At 40.0% G+C, this 21,460-nt stretch overlaps 1 protein-coding gene across 1 annotated transcript; it reads right to left on the reverse strand.

The window, feature by feature from the left end:
* Positions 1-12,699: 12,699 nt before the first annotated feature.
* Positions 12,700-14,123, reverse strand: LOC145005723 (pelargonidin 3-O-(6-caffeoylglucoside) 5-O-(6-O-malonylglucoside) 4'''-malonyltransferase-like). The gene has a single exon (XM_078964834.1). It carries the CDS (start codon positions 14,091-14,093, stop codon positions 12,807-12,809), a length of 1,287 nt encoding a protein of 428 aa, XP_078820960.1. The 5' UTR covers positions 14,094-14,123; the 3' UTR covers positions 12,700-12,806.
* Between the last annotated feature and the right edge of the window lie 7,337 nt (positions 14,124-21,460).

A 21,460-nucleotide genomic window follows, 5' to 3' on the forward strand; every position in this document is an offset into this window, starting at 1 on the left:
ATGAACTGTAACTATGATTGATGAGATTCAAAATGTTCTGAAAAGTAGACACAATTTCGGACGACTTTCGTGTTTTGATAAAATGCTGATTTGAAACGTACTCGGCGAGTAGGGTCGATTACTCGCCGAGTTGGTCAGAAGTTTCGCGATTCTGGACGCGCTGACTTGCCGTACACGGGTTTTAAGTGACGGACTCGCCGAGTAGCCCCTGTTTTGTGAAAATCTATATAAAGGGACTTTCAGATCGATACCCAAGGATATAGATGAACCCTTGGAGGCCAATTGTCGACTAAAGGTGTTGCTGGAGCGTGGGAAGCAAGGGAATCAACCATACATTCAATTTTATGGAGAATCAAGTCAAAATCAAGTTTAATCTTACCTAATCTCTTGTTTGAACTATGTTTCTACCAATTGATTTCGTTTTTGTGCTTGTTTCAGCTGTAATCATGAGCTAAAAACTCATAACTTCTGTTTAGGTAGATGAATTTGTGAACATGGATTGATTATTTGATTAGGATTAATTTTAATTAGCGATTATGTTTTATTAAGCTTGTTAAAGAACCTTATGTATTAACAATAACTATTCTTCTGTTAATAAATTAGTAATTAAGTTGTATGAACATCTCTTAGTTGCTAATTTCATATGATTTACGTGACCACATAGTTGTATGTCTAGGAATAACGAATGTGAAACTAGAATTAACTTGAAGATAGGTATGTTAATGTGTGAGCTTGTGTGATAAACCATCAACAAGAGGTTAATTGAATCACTAATTTGATTAACTATTACAAGTCTTATTTAACCCGAATCAATAACTAGGAAATCCGTTGATTTAGACAACTGGCCACTGCTTGAGTTAATTTGTTTCCTATGGATTAGTAATAGCGAACGTGGAACTAATCATCTTAGTCGGTAGCTAATGAAGAATTAATCCGATACATCGAAATCATCCATGGGAACAAATGAGTCGAACCTAAACAGAAGTCCTCTTTATTATTGAATTTAGTTGATTTTTATTTGCTTAGCTCTTAGTTTCTTAGTTTAAGTTTTAGTTAATTGTTTAAGTCTCTAGTCTTGCAAAACTAGAGAAAACTCTTTCTATTACTTGTTTTATTTAGATAATATTAGCATCTATTTTAATTGTTTACCGTTCCTTGTGTTCGATACCCTACTTACCTGAACTAAACTGTTAATTGATAGGTACACTGCCTTTCGTGTGTTTGTCTTTGTGTTTAAGTTAGTAGGATTAAAACTAGTTGGTTTTACACACATCAAGTTTTTAGCGCCGTTGTTGGGGAACGGTTCTAAATATTTAATTTTATTTGCTAATTCTTATCATTTTTTTATTTGTTGATTAATTTTTTATATTTAGCTTATTTAGTTTATTTTTATTTTTATTTATTATGTATTTTCCAAATCTCGATGCTTTTGATGGTTTTCTTGAGGAAGTAGTACAGGAAATTGAGCAAGAAGATGAGGAGTGTGGATGGGATGAAGATTTGAAAAAATTTGATAAATGGTTAGATAACATCTTGTCTAACGGTCAAGAACAATTTGAGTCACAAGAGCTAAAGTTGCTAGATGAAGAATTTAATCCAGAAAGAGATTTGGAGGAACTAGAAAGATTGCTAGCAGAGAGGTCAAATGAAGAATAAGAAAAACTTGAGTTGCAGGAACCAAGTTGTGGTTTGACCATTACCACGACGTGGCCCCCTGTTCTTCCGGTTTGTGTTTCGAAGCGTGGGGTGACGACTCCAACTTTGGAGAAAGTTCTGAGGCACGATCCATTTTTTATTAGTATCCATCCGGTTCCAATTGTCAAGATTCTTGGGTTTTATGAATTCAAGCTCGTTTGGCCGATTTTTGAAGCAAAGAGCCAAATTTTACAAATTGGTCCAAAGAAAATATTTAATGCAATGAATGGATGGGCATCGAATTTATTAGAAGTTTATTAAGTTGAGAGTCCAGCTAAAGAATCGCACAAAAAGAAGCGCTTGCGGGAGGCAACCCGTCATTAGAGTTTGCTTTTCTTTTTCTTTCTAAACTTCTAGTATTTAGGGATAATTTTTTATTTTGATTTATTTTTATTATTACTTGGTATTTGTTTTTGATCTTTTCAGTTTGAGTGTAAGGATGCATGTGAGGGTCTAGAGTCAAGGCTGATGAAGCGAGAAATCGAGTCTAGGCGAGAGAGGAAACGAAGTTTTGAGTCAAGCTATGAGTCCAATTGATAGAAGGGTTATATAGTGTTTATTACCTAAATAAAAATGAGGGAAATTATTAGTTTATATAACCCCCCATACATCAGAAACGGACTTGGACAGAATAAAATTTTTGTCACACAGCGGTCTACTCGCCGAGTGCATCTTTTGGACTTGCAGAGTCCATGTGAAAATTCACGATTCTTCTGCCATTTACGCTTCAACTCGGCGAGTCTACATACTTACTCGACGAGTCGCTCATTCTTCTTACTTTTGAGTTGAAGATTTGATGACATTTGATATGGGCATTGGTTCTATTCTTTGAAGATCATTTTCCGAGGATTTCCAAGAGTTTGTACCTTATAATTGGAGCTGTACCACACGAGATTTTAACACCCAAGGCATGGATGAGCTGTTCCCATGCCAAGTCATCTGATGATGGAGCTCAAAAGAAAAAGATCAGCCTCGCGACTGCTACCCCAGGGGAGTTTGTTCCAATTCTCTCTATATTTCATATTTCATATTTTATGCATGACATGCAATGGGGACATTGCATAAATTAAGTGTGGGGTAGGGGGTTGGTTATTTTAGTTAATTTTTGATAAATTTTGAAATGTTTGCATTAAAATTGCTAGGGCTAATTTAGAAAATTTTGGTAAAACAATTAGGGATCATGCTAGTATTATATTTGATGATTGCATATAAACCAAAATGTTTAGTTGAGCCTATACACGATACAATGCATTTGTGGCTTCCTTATTCTAGTGAAATCATGGGACAAAAACACGACCTCGCTTAGTTTGAAGGATGCAATATGTTTAGCATCGTGTACCAAAAATGTATCCAGGAAAATTATTATCGTTAACCAATAAAGGTTGAAGTTGAGCGCCCCTGCTTAAGCATATAGGTTTTGAGTGAAAAAAAAAGTGAGTTACGTGTTAAAAAAAAAGAGAGAATTACAAGAAAAATTTTGAAGAATTTTTGGAGCATCAAAGTTAAGTATGAAATTAGAAGATCGAAAATTCCGAAGAAATTCAAAAAGTTGAAGATACCAAAAATCAAACAACAAGGTGGTGAATTCAAAGAAATTAAAGATCAAATGTCAAAGAAGTGAAGAATTCCAAAGAGCTCCAATGTGGTATCATAAATTGTAATTGTCTAGATTATGTATGCTTGGGTTGCTCAACCAAAAATACCATGAGGTTAAGAGGTTTTCTGAGGATGGATTCGGAGGGATACATAAAATGAGCATTCTTCGGAAAAAGTGGGCGAATGTTTATGAGGATTGTGAGTATTTGGAATATGGGGGGTTATTCAGAAAATTTTAGACACAAATGCATGCGTTGCGGTCTTGGTATAATGGATGGGTTCGATTGGAGTTGTTTTATATGATTCTAATGTGTTCAAATTCAGTTTTGCTTGGGGGCAAGCAAAAGTCAAGTGTGGGGTATTTTGATATGGGCATATTTACTTATAAAATTCATGCATTATCTTAATACTTTATGTTGTTTTTGCTCTTTTAATGAACAAAAGGTGCTTAATTAGTTTATAATTTCATTTTTCATTAACAAAGACATGCTCGGATGGAAAAGGAAGCAGAACTGGCGATTGGAAGCTTGGATCTTGGATTTTGAAGAAAGAAGGATGTTGCTGGACAGCTTGACCCCTCGTCAGTGTTTTGGCCATATCTCATGAACCATAACTCCGATTGATGTGATTCAAAATGTTCTAAAAAGTAGACCCAATTTCGGACGATTTCGTGTTTTGAGAAAATGCTGATTTGAAACGTACGCAGCGAGTAGGGTCGATTACTCGCCGAGTTGGTTAGAAGTTTCGCGATTCTGGACGCGCTGACTTGCCGTACACGGGTTTTAAGTGTCGGACTCGCCGAGTAGGTCACTGGACTTGCCGAGTAGCCCCTGTTTTGTGAAAATCTATATAAAGGGACTTTCAGATCGATACCCGAGGATATAGATGAACCCTTGGAGGCCAATTGTCGACTAAAGGTGTTGCTGGAGCATGGGAAGCAAGGGAATCAACCCTACATTTAATATTTATGGAGAATCAAGTCAAAATCAAGTTTACTCTTACCTAATCTCTTGTTTGAACTATGTTTTTACCAATTGATTTCGTTTTTTTGCTTGTTTCTGCTGTAATCATGAGCTAAAAACTCATAACTTCTGTTTAGGTAGATGAATTTGTGAACATGGATTGATTATTTGATTAGGATTAATTTTAATTAGCGATTATGTTTTATTAAGCTTGTTAAAGAACCTTATGTATTAACAATAACTATTCTTATGTTAATAAATTAGTAATTAAGTTGTATGAACATCTCTTAGTTGCTAATTTCATATGATTTACGTGACCACATAGTTGTATGTCTAGGAATAACGAATGTGAAACTAGAATTAACTTGAAGATAGGTAAGTTAATGTGTGAGCTTGTGTGATAAACCATCAACAAGAGGTTAATTGAATCACCAATTTGATTAACTATTACAAGTCTTATTTAACCCGAATCAATTACTAGGAAATCCGTTGATTTAGACAACTGGCCACTGCTTGAGTTAATTTGTTTCCTAAGGATTAGTAATAGCGAACGTGGAACTAATCATCTTAGTCGGTAGCTAATGAAGAATTAATCCGATACATCGAAATCATCCATGGGAACAAATGAGTCGAACCTAAATAGAAGTCCTCTTTATTATTGAATTTAGTTGATTTTTATTTGCTTAGCTCTTAGTTTCTTAGTTTAAGTTTTAGTTAATTGTTTAAGTTTCTAGTCTTGCAAAACTAGAGAAAACTCTTTCTATTACTTGTTTTATTTAGATAATATTAGCATCTATTTTAATTGTTTACCGTTCCTTGTGTTCGATACCCTACTTACCTGAACTAAACTGCTAATCGATAGGTACACTGCCTTTCGTGTGTTTGTCTTTATGTTTAAGTTAGTAGGATTAAAACTAGTTGGTTTTACACACATCATATGGCCTCTCTGATTGTAATGGAAGCAAATCAGGTATGATGTGTGGAATGTGGAGATAAGGGTAGTACAATCCTTGTTAAAGTGCCCGGTCTTGCCACACTTGTAGCAGCCCGATGATCCCAATCTACAAACTCCCTCACACGGCCTACCGCATTTCCTACAACGGCTTTGGCCCGGCTGGCCCTTCGACCAAGTGTCGGATCCCTTGGGTTTCTTTCCCGAAACCCCACTAACCTACCCAGCCACCGCCTTCCTTTTTCGGAGTTGCTCTATGTCAATCTCCCTCTCCCTCTCCCTGGCTATCATGTCTTCCAATGTCGGGCATGCGGAGTAGCTGACATGTTTCCAAATGTTAGCTCTTAACATGTCATGATGGTGGGTCTTCTGTATCTCTTCCTCCCCCGCACACTGTGGACCATTAAAGCCCTCTTTCTAAACTTGACGGTAATCTCCGCCATGGACTAAATCGTCTGCCTCATATCATTGAACTCCCTGGCCAGCTGTTGAAGCTCCACTCAACCGTAAACCAGGCCACAAAATCTGACCAAGTTATAGCCTCAATGGCTGAGGCCCCCAATGAATCACCAACTGAATCCCACTAATCTTTGGCTCTGTCTCTCAAACATCCTACTGCATATTAGACCTTCAACCCCTCAGGGTATAAGCTCATCAACTGAGCAAACTCCATGTCTGCGATCCACTTCTTGGCAACAATGGGGTCTTTCACCCTATGGAAGTCTGGCACACCACATCCCCTAAAGTTCTTGAAGGAGAGGGTACATGTCCCTGTATGGCCAGATGCCATGTCACTCCTAAATGCCCTGAGGTGATCCTCTATCAGCTCGATGATCCCTTCCTTGATCGACTCAAAATCACCAGGGGCGACTCAAGGATGCCTCTCGTGATCTCAGACACGATGAACTCGCGTAGTCCCTCTTTAACTGGCTCGGAACCTGAACCCAAACCTAATCCTGATCCTCCTACTCCGTGACATGTAATCACCACCATTCTGAAACAAAACTTACAATTATCAGGGTCATACATAGTCTCGAGAGGTCTCACATACTATATAAGTTCCCTGGTTCCATTCGGCCCTCCCTGATTCGAATATGGATCCTCTTCTTTTAGTAGTACGGACCCATACTAACTTCTACATCTATCCGGACTTTCTTCAATGATTGCGTTGACTTCACCAAGTCCCTTCTACTACTAGTGTAACTCACTTCTTTAACCTCAGTCTAGGCTTACCTTAGGGTAACTCTCCAATCCACTCTCCGCCATCAGCTGCATAGCAAGTCCCTATCATCTCCCCCTAACTAGCTTGTGAATACCATTACATATTACTAAGACCAGATAATTCTTTGAAAGAGAGGTCTCTCCCTACAACGGTTAGACTCAAACGAGAGTTGCGAAATAGGGCTAAACCTAATCTTCTAAAATTATTTAGTCCTCGTAATATGTAACTTAGTGCATTCGTTTACTAGTTAATTAAATGTTAACTAGAACTCCTAGTATCACAATGCAAGCAACATTCAAGCATTGAGCAACCCAAACAAAGCATATCCTATCCAGACTATCATATCACTGACTACTCAGTACTATCATGCAGATCAATAAGCACATATAACATGCATATCAGGCATTTTCCTAGATCCTTAGACCTAATATAGCATGCAGTTCTCATACACATGAAGCAGGCATAAAATGCATCCTTCCTAGATCCTTATCCCTAATCTATCATGTAGTTCTCATAATCGTATCATACCATAAGATAAAATGTATGGGTATCTTGAGGAAAACTTACTTGAGCTCGGCCGGTTGTACGCATCACACACCTTGATCTTTCTCAAACTCTTTACTTTAACTTTTTGGAAAAACTATTTTCTTGTGAAAATCTTTCAAACCCTCGAGTAGATTCCAGAAACTCTCGAAAGTGAGCCTGAATCCCTCAAACCAAGACTCTGATACAAACTAGTAACATCCCAAATTTTGTGACCAAAAATTTCATTTTAATAAAGCGGTTTACAAAAACATTTGTAATAAAACATCACCTATTAACATCCTTTCGTAAAAACATAACCACATTTCTCAAAACCATATCATACAAATAGTAATATTTTCAGAGTACAATCCCAAGAACATCATAATGCGGAAAACATGTGTGTGTGATGCACAACTACTGCACCAGGTGTTTCCCCTTCGTTGAAGAGGTACCTGAAACAAAACTGAAAACTGTAAGCACGAAGCTTAGTGAGTTCCCCCACCATACCACATACCACATAACATACATCCTGCCGGACAATTCTGGGGTGTCTGACCTACCTTGTCAGGAAATTCTGGGGTGCTGACATACCCTGTCTGGCAATTATGGGATGCCAACCTACCCTGTCTGGCAATTTTGGGGTGCCGACCTACCCTTCAGTCGTTACGACCATAATATGGGGACTATCCCCCCTACTAACTACTATCACATAACATCATATCAGGCTAGCACATAATCATAATAGATAACAACATACCAGATAATTATCACAAATGCATATATCTATACTATAACTCTTACTAGTGGGCTGACCTTGGTGCCTTAGACCCACTTATACCGGAAGGTAACTCACCTCAGTGTCGTGAAGTTTCTGAACAATCCTCGCCGTCGGGATCAACTCCTCCCAATTCCTACACATAATAATCTTCCTCAATTACCATTTCATACTCTTAACACCTTTCGAGGGTCAACTCAGGTCAAAGCCAAAGTCAAGGTCAACACATTCGTCAAAATCAACTCTAGGTCAAAGTCAACATCTGGTTGACTCAACTCGTCGAGTTGAACCACCAACTCGTTGAGTTCTATAATCCTTAGAATGCTAAAAACTTCGACCCTACTCACCGAGTTCTCCTTTAACAAAGTTGAGACCTTCTACAACTGACTCACCGAGTTCATCCTTGAATTACTTGAGTCCTGTATCATGCAAGATGGCACATCTAGTCCTGGACTCGCCGAGTTCTCCATGAATTCATCAAGTTCTTCTTCATGCAGTTGGGGCTTAGTCTTGAACTCGCCAAGTTTTGTTCTTGAACTCGCCGAGTTCCACGATCTATAATGTCCACAATCAACTCAACTGGCCGAGTCTTCTTCCAACTCAACACATTGTTCATTATCAGAAGAGGTTTGGGGAAAACTACGACCTGAATCGCCAAGTCACATGAGTGACTCGCCGAGTTCCTCCATGTCAAAAACTATTCAGTCGACTTCAGTCTGGCTTAATGCATTCAAAACATAGATCTGACCTCCTAGGGTCCATATTACACATAAGGTTAGAAACTTGACGTTCATGCATGGGGTATTTGGCTCAAATGGTACTAAAAAGAGGTTTATATGATGCATGGGACTTCCATGGCCACAAAGTTTGCACCTTTATGCCATGGGGTCCCTTTAAGGCTCTGGATCCAAAGTTATAGCTCCCATTCAAGCTTGCACCCATGAATCATAAAACCCTAACTTACCCCATGGATGGATCTAAGGAAGGAATAAGGTAGGTATAGACTTTATACCTCAAATGAGCTGGAAAAGTGGCACAATCTCTGGATCTACTTGCTTCCCCAAGAACCTTAAGCTTTCTCTTCCTTCTCTAGCTTTAAAATCACCACAAACACACAACTATGGATCATGAATACTCAAAAATGGGCTAGGGTTTTGTGAATGCTGTTTGGAGGTGATGGAGGATATAATGAAGGTCAGTTAAAGTGTTTAAATAGGGTGCAAACCATAAAATTAGGGTTTCATCCAGACAGACCTACTCGTCGAGTCGGGGCATCTGACTCGGCAAGTAGGTCCTTCCACTCGTATCCAAGTTTCACCTCTACTCGACGAGTTGGGACCTCCAACTCGCCGAGTCACAGAGTAAAAGTGCAAATATTCATATTAAAAGTACGTACCAGGAACCAAGCGCTACACTGTATAAGAGTGTGTATATAGTCAAGATGATATTTTCCTCTTATGTGTTGAGAGTTAGATATCTGAGGCGCATTAATTAAATGTTGGATGTGAAATCAGAATGATCACGTTCCATGTCTCATATCCAACATGATGTCTATAACAAAGAGAATATTGATACACTTACCTCATACTTCAACTATAGCTAGTGATCTCCTAGAATTGGATGTTGATTGATGGAACCCCTTCGTATGTTATTAGGGGAAGTAACCTGTTGCTAGATGCCAACTACTTTCTATGTCAGTCTTTAATGAATTTTGTGCAAGTGGGAGATTGTTGGATCTATATGCTCAAGAATCATTATTAAGTGACATTGCTAATGGCATATGATCCTATGTGGTCACACCTTAATCAATTTGCTACTTATTGAATATTTATTAAGTAATTTGATATTACTAAATAAATTCAACTTTTGTATTTAATTAGAGAAAAATTATTGTTTTATGTAAACAGTATTGTAAGAAATAGAAAACTTGTCATTATATGATATGGCATCATAAAATAAGCCATGTACAAAGTTTTGGACACTTTGATTAACCATGATTTAATAAATGACTTACTCTACTATGATTAGAAGACTAGCCAACAATTTTTTTTTTGTCTCCATTAGGCCATATGGCAGAAACTTTTGAGTGATGGAGGTTGTTTGTCAACCTTCATCCTCTTATTCCCGTTGCCTTTCTTTCTAGATAATACTTTAGAGTATATTATTGGAAGGGCATTACTTAGCATGAGATATATAAAGAGGGTCTTATGCATGAAAAATGAGTTAGCTTTTTGGTCTTCAATTTCTTCTCTTTTCTCTCTAAAATCCGTGAGTACCATAACAAGAGGCTCTCTCATCTTTTGAAGTTATTACTTGGATTTTGAAGTTTACTTTGTGTCTTCCTTTTAGTGCTTAATTGTTTAAGAACTTAAGGCTTAAAGAAAAAAGTTATACAAGAAATCTAGTAATTTTTGTACCTTATTCTTGGTGGTGGATACTTATAGAGAAGTTTAAACTTCTTGTTCTTTCCATTTTCATCAACACCCTAAATCCAAAAGGGTCCAAAGGCTTCAAAGGTTGTATTTCTAAACACCCTATGGTTGTTTTAACATCATTCTAACCTTTTTAAAAGGATACTTAATCGGTTGGTTTTGTTATATACTCGAAATTTATAAGAAATTTTAAAGCTTCTGTTGCCAAATTTTATGGAGAACTATCTATTTTATGTATCAAAACCCATCATTGTGTGCAGATTATGTTACGATTTGTCCAACTACACTGGTATTCAATTTCAGGATTCTTTTTAGGGGTTTTAGTAGTTTTAAGTAATATATATGCTCTTTATTCTAGAATGGTCTTTAATTACAACAATTTGGATGTTGATGAATATGTTCCGAATAAATAATTTTTTTTGCTTATTCTAATAGCGTTGAAGCAAGTTGTGAAATTTACAGGCTTTTGTAATGCGGATGCTATAATTGTGTAATAATAGCTTAAAGCTATGGCTAAATGTAATGGTTGATTGTCATTAGTCAAATACTATTAGTTGGCTAAATGTAATGGTTGATTGTCATTAGTCAAATACTATTTGTTAAAAATGGTTAAACACCATTATTAACAATATATGAAATGATATTAGTTGAGAATGACTAGAGAATACACTACAAGTAGTAGACAATAATATTATGTTGTGGCGGATATTAGTATGTTGTGGCTTATTACAACTGTACGCTATGACATTATATAATAGTTGAACTAGAATGATGTGTAACATTTTCTCTTGGTAAAGTGAGTGTTGTACATGTTAAATTGAAGGATTGAATATAGAACCTTCAAAGTATAGTTTGTTAATAATTATTTTGAGTAGAGACGATCAAATCTCTTTACAATTAAAGAAACTTTTACAGGAAAATGAGCTCTATGATGCTTGTGAGAACCACATATCATGGGTTAGTAGTACACCATGTGGAACACTTATGTGTTCATGTAAGGCGAGAGATAAGTTTTTTATAGATTTAAAGCTTATGATTAAAAATGGGGTAAGGAGTCGTGAATTATATAAGCACATAATAGTAGCTTAAACACCTTCATGACTCTCTCAATTAAGAGGTTATAGGTAAGTCTCGTTGGAAACATATGTTGTAATTTAGGAGTAGATTAGTATGTCGTTTTAAGAAAACACTATAATGATGCAAAATTTTTGAAAACGAAATGTGTATTTTATACTTTGCAAGAAAAGTAGATGATATTTCTGATCCGTTGGGACACTTGTTATACATTATATGGAACAATTGGGTGAACCTAGAATATGCTTGATGTATATATGTGTTGTGTTACGAGATATGTAGAAGTGTAGTCTTGATGGGTGATCTAAAAGGAATCTAACACTTGTATACCCACACTAGTTTCAAAATGATTATGATGATGAAATCTTTGGAAGGGGGAGAGAGCTTGTAACACCTGTTTTATAAGCTATAGTTTAATATACGATTTTGGTCACATGTGTGTTTTGGCTAATTTATGAATGTTATGGAATTTCAACATTGTCTCGTGAATTATGTTAACAAACATTATTATGATCTTAAGAAATTGTCATTTTTTTTTGAACCGACAAATACAAATATATAATCTATACCTAAACTAACACCTAATTCCACCTATGTTCACGACGGGACTTAAGCTCTTGACCTCAAGGAGGAAGGGCACCACCTAATACCGCTGGGTTAGAAGCCCTTTGATCATAATAGTACAAATTATGAGATGTTAATGGTTAAAGAGATTGGAAAGTTAATTAAGTGCTAAATCGTTTCTAGCACACAATGCGTACTATAGAGGTATGTGAGGCATTGAGAGCATTTGACGTAAGAACGATATTGTATGTTGCCGTTTTATGAGATGATAACATACTTTTACTCTACATGAAATGTAGGTAATGAAGACATGGCACATTCAAAGTATATTGTTAAGGAAGAAGAGGTGTGAGAACGCATCACATGTTTATTGGAGAACACGATGCAACTAAAACAGAAAGCAGAAAGCGATGCGTAAGAAGGTGCTACACGACGTGTCGAAGCCGACTCTATCAATTACCATACAAAAAGAAGGAAATTGATTCATTTCTCATAAGAAGACACACTTAAATCGACTCAATAAAATAAATTAATGTGATTTAAGATATTTGTTTTTCTATTAAAGACCGTGTTTCTTCATAGTAAAACACACTTAAATGAACTTATTTCTTTCACTATGTTTCATATTTCACACATTGTATTTTACATTGTATGTTTTATTTTCTCATCTCTAGTCTAGGCTGTGTTTAATATAACTGCTGGTTAAAAAAAACTATGTTTCTTATTTAGAATTATCTTCAGGAGTTTGGATGGAGGGTTTATTTATTTATTTTTGTAAGAACGACACCAAACCAAACACGTATCCATTTTCGCCGAATCAAGAAATGCTTTTAGCTCTCGACTTCTAAGGTTTGGGCTGCATCATATATAATAGAATAGGAATTACATATAAATACCAGAATACATTAAAAGCATTGGAAATCTGAAAAGTTATTGATACATATATGTATATTAATATCCTTGGCTTGAACTAGAAAACGGATCATCAACGACTAGAAGCCCATTAATTTTAGGTATCGATAACTTTCATGTCTAAAGCCTCTTCCAAATAAGGCTCGTCTTTAAGTTCCATACCAACATATGCATCGATTCCACCACCTCCCATTCCGTCAATCAAAATTGTCCAATTATTTGCCGGCATGCTCCCGGTTGTTACCCACATAGGCTTTCCAAAACCAAAGTCAACTTCATAAAAGGGGAACTTACACCAGCTAGAAACGAGAACTGCATGTGGAGTACTATCAATCATGAACTTGCTCTGTGACCAAGATTTGAGAACCATCGATTGCCCTTCTTTACTTTCATGACGCATCTTTGAGTAGTTACGTAAGACTTCCTTCTGAGTATTACTCAAAAGATATGCCAACCCTTTGGTTGTTTCATCATTACTAGATTTGGTTGTAAATGGCACCAAAAGATTGCCACAAGAATCTTTTGGAATTAAAGATGCAGTTCTTCCCCGCAGGTTTAGAACTTGGGTGAGAACAGAATCTCTCAGATGACTGTGTATTACTCGATCCACATTAACGAGAGTCTTCCATATGATAGCTGATACTATCTGTACCTTTGACAAATGATGGGTGCAACCTTTTTCATTGATCACAAATTGCGCTTTCATCTTTGATATCTCACTCTCGCTAAATGAAAGTTTCTTGGTGACAAGATTGGTTAATGCATCTTTACTCAACTTACGACCTTCAACTCCACGACCAGGAAAGAAAGAGGGTGCGCTGAAACCCGCACCAATGAATTCAACTTCGTTATCTTCTCGATTCAAAGCAGCCCATTCGTTCAGGAATGTAGAAAGTGTCGCAGCATCAGCAATTCTATGTGAAATACTTACACCAAGTGCAATACCTCCACACAACAAAGTGTTTAATTGAATTGCAAGTATAGGAACGTCGATTTGATCAGCAGCTCCAGGCATAATACATGGAATGAGTTTGTCAATCAAGTTACCATTCCACTGAGAATCAAGAATATCTTCAAGTCTCAAATCAGCTTTACTGTGTATAAACTCGGCACCTTCATCATTGCAGTCAACAACATGCATTTCCCGAACGTATCTTCTGGCCAGAGGGTATAATCTTGTTAAGGTTTTCTCAAGTGATTTTTCAAGTCGAGCAACAAACTTTGGGTTGCTATCTCTATTGAAAGAGAAGAAGAGAACAGTACCAACATGCATAGGGGGAGCTACCTCATCTTGGAAGCCTATCTTATAGTTACGGAGGTTTGGAGGAGTTGGAATTGATGGTTTTATAAATTTTCTTGATTCTATTTGGACATTCATCGCCATAGAGTAGTTACTTTTCACCCAGAGAATAAGAAATTGGGAAGAGATGATGATCTTCATCATACATATCCGAGAATTTATAGCGTAGAAGTTAATTTATTGATGGCTTGATTCAGCACACAATGTTTGATTTTACAAACGTGTAATGGAAATTCAATATTTCATAATTATTATAAAGAAACATAAAAATCGAATGTCATTAATTAGAGCACCTAGATTCTAAAATGGCGAGTTTTTTTTTTTTTTTTTTTTTTTTTTTTTTTTTTTTTTTTACATGTTTATACCCATTCCAATGAGTTTTTCTAAAGCTTATTAATTATAATCGAAAAGTATTGTTACTTTTTTTTTTTTGACAAAGCTCCAACAAAAGTCCTATGTAATTTTTTTAGGGTTTTGGCTCAAACCACGACTTTTTTGGATCGGTGACCCTTTTGAGGTATTTTGGTTGTGGTTTTGGTTCGTTGCTAAATTAAAATGACTATTATGCCCTCTTGATATTTTTTTTTAATCTTTTTTCTATTTAATTTAATGTTTTATTAAATTAAACTATAGGTCTCTCTCTCTCTCTCTCTCTCTCTCTCTCTCTCTCTCTCTCTCTCTCTCTCTCTCTCTCTCTCTAATCGACAGGCCAAGAGGCTGCCACAACCTCCTCACCCCTCTTGATCCTCCATCACTGATCACCCCCAACAATCACCTCTTCATTGCTACTTGTGTTTGAGCTCACATAGCCGCCGACGAAGCTAGAACAGTTGAGAGAAGACACGCCGAAAAACCAGCCGTCCTCCCCCGCTATCATCATTTCAACGCCGAACACACATGACAATGAGAACAAGACAGGAGGGCCTACATCTGGATCTAAAGTCGCCATCGAAAACCCACCACTAAGGGCTTCATGTATGGTAGGTAATTCAGTTTGGGGTTAAGGTCCCCCGACCTGGTATAATCATAAATGATTATACAACGCCGCCCATTCATTTCTCCTCTGCTACCATACCCACCACCATAACCGCCACAACCACCACCACTACCACCACCTCTGACACCAACCGACGACACCATTGTCACTTCCGTTACTTATATCATCGTCACCTTTGTCACCACTACCTCTTCTGTCACCACCACCTCCTCTGTCACCAACTGTCATAATCATTTATGATTACTCATTCTATGAACAGACATATATGTATAATCATTTATGATTAGACATATACGTATAAACATATATAATCATATATGATTATACATCTCTGCCATATAATCATTTATGATTAGGCGTACCCTGTTGTTGCCGGTACGTTAGAGCATTAGAGTGACAAATGAAAAATATGTGGCTGAGGTTAAATCTCAAGATCTCTATTTTTTTTAATCTCAAGTGAACTGTCCCCTATATATATATATATATATATATATATATATATATATATATATATATATATATATATATATATATATATATATATATATATATATATATCAGTGTTGCAGAAATCGACCTTGACGACCAATTAATCGCTTGGCAGCCTCGAACTTATTACGATTAGGGTGCTTGGTGGAAATTGGTCAAAATCGGTCAAACTCGAGTTTGGCGGTCCTTGGTGGTACTCGGTGGTCATAAGCGAGAAATATTTAAAGAATTCAAAAAAAAAAATTCAAATATTACACCAAAATTTTAAAATTTTAAACTTTTAAGCTTTCAAATTTTATGTAACATCCGAAAAATACAACCAATTTAAATTTTTCAAAACAACCCGATTTTCATTAAAATGTTTACAAAAAGGTTTTCAATACAAGTCATTAGAGTATTCCCAGAATCACATTGATACAAAATCATGAGGAGCAGTACGATCGCGCCTTCGCCTTGCCACAGTCTCCTGAAGAACCTGAAAAACATTAAACCACAACTGTAAGCCCGAAAGCTTAGTGAGATACCCCCAAAATACCAACCACGTATACCCGCTTCCAGGCTGCGACCTTCCGGTCCAAAACATATAAAACATACATAACATAACATAACATAGAACAACCATGCATATCGGGTCTACCGTGTGACTGGTCCACCGTATCGGGCCTTCAGTCCAACGGATCCATCCTCCAGGTCTAGTCATGTCCTTCGAGTCTACAGTGGGGTTGGTCCGCCCGCATCGGGCCTTCAACCCACCCGGTCCACTCTCTGAGTCTACAGTGTGACTGGTCCGCCCGCATCGGGCTTCAGTCGTCCTGGTCCACTCTTCGAGCCTCGGCACGTCTGGTCCACCCTCGTGGGGCCTACAACCTATCCGGAACGCTCGTTGGGCCTTCGGAACAACCAGTCCGCCCTGGGTATCTTGGCCTACAGCACAAAGCAGGACCCGCCTCAACCCATCTCCAGTCCAACCAACCATGTGCACAAAACATACATTCATATAACAGTCATAGTCAATAAATCGAGCAAGCAGATCACATAGCATATCATTACCCTACCCGGGTTACCGACCTAACCGGTCACTAGCATAGCATCACTATGTATATCGGGAAAACTGACCTTAGCAAGGCCTCCTAGCATGTACCATCCTAGCTACCAGGATGCAGACACATCAAACAATAACATAATAACCATAACCAAATCTCAATACAATAAAGGGCCGGCCTTGGTGCCTTAGACCCTGTTGATATAGTGAGGATAACTCACCTCGAAACTGCCGGCTGAAAAGATAAGATCCCGCTGCTCCGAACTCTGTCACGAACTTCTCCACTGAACATCAAAACATACAACTCAATAAATACCCTTAATTACCAAAATACCCCTGGAAGACAACTGGTCAACCACGGACAAGTCAAAGTCAACCCCTGACTGACCCTACTCGCCGAGTCAACCCGATGACTCGCTGAGTCCATATGCTCAGAACTTCCTTCAATCAGCGACCCAACTCGCCGAGTCACCCCAAGACTCGTCGAGTCCAACAACTCTGAGTCCACTCGCACCCAACTCACCGAGTCATCCCTTGACTCACCGATTCATCGACTCAACCAGAAATATTGGGACTTCCTCGACAAGACTCACCGAGTCCAAATGGAGTCGTCGAGTCCAAGGCCATCTTCAACCTACTCGCCGAGTTGTTCTTCCAACTCGTCGAGTCCCAGGCCATCTTCAAGCAACTCGTTGAGTCCACCCATGTGACTCGTCGAGTACCACCGGTCTGAATCCATACAGAAGCATCTCAGGCCATGCAATTGATCCAAAACATAGATCCAACCTCCTACAATCCATCCATCACGTAAAGTGGCAAACTTTACGTGAATCTAATGAGATCTAAGCCATATTCACCTTAAAACCAAGGTTTGGGACATGGTGGCTTCACTAAGCACTCAAACACAGGAACTTTAATGCACTCTAGGCCTTCAATAATCTAGATCTGAGGTAGCAACCTCAGATCTATCCTCTAAACTCCAAAACATTCCAAGACATACTCCCCACAAACCCCAAAATGATGAAACTAGGAATGCACAACCTAAGGACGAAGATATTACCTCCAAAAGATGCCTCAATAGCAGCCAAACTCGAATCCAAGCAAAGCCCTTTGATCCAAGCCACTTCTCCTTCAAGATCTCTTCAAACAACACCTCTCCAAGCTCTAATTTGCTCCACAAATGATCTCTCCATGAATTTAGGGTTTTTGGAACTCAAGGGGGGGATAAGGGAGGCTGTGGAGGGGTATAAGGCTCTTTATATAGGGCTCAACCCTGAAAATTAGGGTTTTCTCCATATAGCACCTACTCGCCGAGTCCATCCTTGGGACTCGCCGAGTAGGCCACTTGACACGCGACCATGACCGCGACCTGACTCGTCGAGTCTATCCATGGACTCGCTGAGTCATCCTCTAAAACTTACACTTTTAGCCCTTCAACTCTACTCTTGCGATTCCGGGATGTTACAATTCTCCCCCACTTAAATTAGGCTTTGTCCTCGAAGCCTACGACATCTCATCTTCAAATTACTTCCCACGACGCGCCACTTGACCTTGACCGAACCAAGTCCCTCAAGGTACAACCATAGAACTAGAAGCTCACTTTCTCCTTCCATACGGTGTCCCCACCACCTACTCAAACCGGGCACCAACTGTACCCTCCGATAACCACACTCAACAACCGAGAATTACCCATGATGCCTTACTGCTCCAATTCTCATCTTTCACTTGACTCATATGGCTATAATACCACGAACCATCGGATCCCCGATCCGAATTCCACTCTATCCATCCCATGACGACCGAAAGACCCATTCTTCCATTTCGGAGCAACTCCCCCGAGTTCTCCTCTTGCAATCACACACACATGCTGATCTAGCTCTAGCACCCTCAGGTTTGGAAAACCTGATACACTGATGATATCCTCAAACATCCTTCCAGGATGAACCGCTAAAACATAGCCAAAACCCTGATCAGAATCTCACTGAGAGTCCAAGACTCTCTCTCTACGTCCCTTCCGAACCCCTCTCCCTGGTTCTACACCTGCGGTATTCCCTCCGCGCCCTGAGCAAACATATCAAGTCGAATGAGCTTTTATTCCACCGCCGCAACACACTACTCAAAGACCATCTACGGACCACTCCAATTATAACTCTATACTGCCGCTTTCACTTCCGTGAATTCGCACTCCCTTTTCGGAATTCCATTCCTCCCTCTTTCCTTACCAAGGAAACCACTCGTCCGTCCAGTCACCATGACAGGCACCATGGTGCTCATCCCACGCTACATTACCTCTTTAAAGCGTACCCAACATCCATGCATCACCACTACTCTGACTCTCATCACAGGGACTCTCAAGCCCATGCACTACCTTCACTGCTCAAGATCGCTACCCGGGGCCAGACCTCCCAATGTAATCACACTGCAACATACGCAACCCATAACCTCAATCCGATCCAACAATACTCGTAGAGTCTTCAGCATGACTGGACCGCCTCCCCAGGCCTTCAGCCAATCTGGACCACTCTCAGAACCTTCAGCCAATCTGACTGGACCGTCCTCCGAGCCTTCGGTCTGACTGGTACGCCTACCGGCCTTCAGTCTATCCAGACCGCTCAACTAGCATTCATCACTCCGAAACATCCCTTCGGGAAATCCTCCCGTGCATACCGTTCTAGCCCTCTAGGGGTTCCGAACTCTATCTCCATCATACATACTCGATCCTGGCCTGCTCCCATGCCTTCCTCAATCAACTGCTCTAGGTCTGTATTCCGCCCCGCACGCCTGTTACTCACCCATACGAGTCTGCTCTCAACTGATAGAAATACCGCTGAATTCCCCAAGCAGCTAAACAACCTCTCAGGCCCAACGATCATCCGGAGAATTTCCAATTCTCCTCCACTTAAGACACTGACAGTTTAATCACCGGTCGCCATCACCGATCTCCCAAAGCAACCTTGCAGAAAATCAACACTTACACGCAAAATGTTTCTCACCAGCGCCAACAACTTTCATAAAAAAATCATGTTCCCACACTGAACAACCCGCTCGCAAGGAACCCAATCTTCAACTATCCATTCCTCAGACTGCAGAATCTAACTGGCCTTCAAACCAACGCCGCATCCGCCACCAATCCTCACAAAGATAATCAACGATAGCTCGACGTACTAATCCATAACCATAACGATCCTTCAGGGAACAAAAGATACTAAAACGAAATCTCGATCACAACTCGCCAAACCCTCAAGGAACAACGGATACCACACGAAAACCCGAAACGCAATTCCATAACCAACCAACGACACCAACAGATAACAATACTCCACAACAATCATAAATAATCAAAACATCAGAAAGAAACATACCCGCAGCAGCAAGCTGAAAAACACGACCCTAAGCCCTTGGGGGCTCCGCTCCACCCTGATCTCCACCTGTGATCCTCAACGTAGTCGGTGCTGGAGCCTGCACCGGTCCTGCAGCAAGCCGTGGACAGTTGACCTTCAAATGTCCAACCTGATGACAATGATAGCATATCCTCAAATCCCGAACCGGCACTGACTGCCGACAATCCCTCGCATAGTGTCCCTCCTTTCCGCACTTGCGGCATGCTCCACCGGACCGACAAACCCTGGCATGACTCCTTCCACACTTTCCACAGACGTGGCCACCCTGATCTCCCATCCTGGAATCAACGGTCTTAGACCCTTTCGTCGTCGGCTACGACTGAACCGGAGCTTGCCTCAGCTCACGCATCTGTAACTCAATCTCTAACTCACGCCGCCTGGCGGCCTCCTGCAACTCCAGCAAAGTCTCGCACCTCTGCGCAGACACAAACTGTCTGATGTCCCTCTTTAGCATACTCAGATACCGGGACATCTGAGCCTACTCCGAAGCGAACTCAGGGCAAAACATCGCCCTCTCAGTAAACATCCTGGTGATTTCCGTCACTGATTCCGAATCCTGTTTCAGCTCCAAGAACTCCTAAGCCAACCTCTCCCTCTCGACCTGCGGAACATAACGAGTGCTGAACATCTCTCTGAACCGATCCCATGAAATCGCAGCCCTCTACGCATCCGAGTACAACCCCGTGGTCAATCTCCACCAATCCTTTGCTCTGAGCCTCAATAGGTTCAAAGCACACCTCACCCTCTGATCAGTAGGGCATGAACACGTGAAGAAACATCCCTCCACATCTGATAACCATCTCATAGCAACGATCGGATCCTGAACTCCATCAAAAGTGGGAGGCTTCGTATTATCGAAGTCCCGATACTGAAAACCTCTACTGGCTCCTCCCCCTGCCGCTGCTACTGCTTCGGTAGCCGCCGCCGCAGCCGTCTCCGTGAGAGCCGCATAGCGCTCATCAAAATACTCCACCATGGCGGTCTTGATCGACCCAAACAACTCTGGCAGCTCAGCCCGAAACAATGCAGCAACCTCATCATGCACGATCTCACGAATCCTCGCATCCAACTCGTGCGTACTCATCTGACTGACAACCTCTGGCTGTACAGACCCACCCGAAACTCCCTCTACTGCTCCTGATCCTGACCCGGATCTACTCCCAGCGTGCCCTGAAATCTCCATACTGAAAATAAAACACCAAATCTTAGACATAATCCACTATCCCGGGAACCAGCTCTCATCCCAACCCTAGAGGTCATGGTTTCCCTGATACGCGTATGAGTCCGTGCTTTCAGTAGTACGGGCCCATACTACCTTCCACACCAACCCATATTTATATGAAGTACTCCCACAACACCCTAGCGACACACATAACAATGCTCTATCCTCACAACTTAGAGGAACACTAGAAATCTCTCACAAGGAACCCTAGGCTAGCAGGCATCATAAATCAGGCAACTCATCAATAAATCCTGAAGATCCCTAGCCTAACTCTAGCATGTTGTTCTATCAAAGCTCAAT

The sequence above is a fragment of the Lactuca saligna genome, chromosome 7, assembly GCF_052625555.1.
Source record: "Lactuca saligna cultivar CGN05327 chromosome 7, ASM5262555v1, whole genome shotgun sequence".
NCBI lineage: Eukaryota > Viridiplantae > Streptophyta > Magnoliopsida > Asterales > Asteraceae > Lactuca > Lactuca saligna.

Bases quoted from the DNA above. Each gene is read 5' to 3' on its own strand.
- LOC145005723 (XM_078964834.1), bottom strand. From the start codon at position 14,093: ATGGCGATGAATGTCCAAATAGAATCAAGAAAATTTATAAAACCATCA.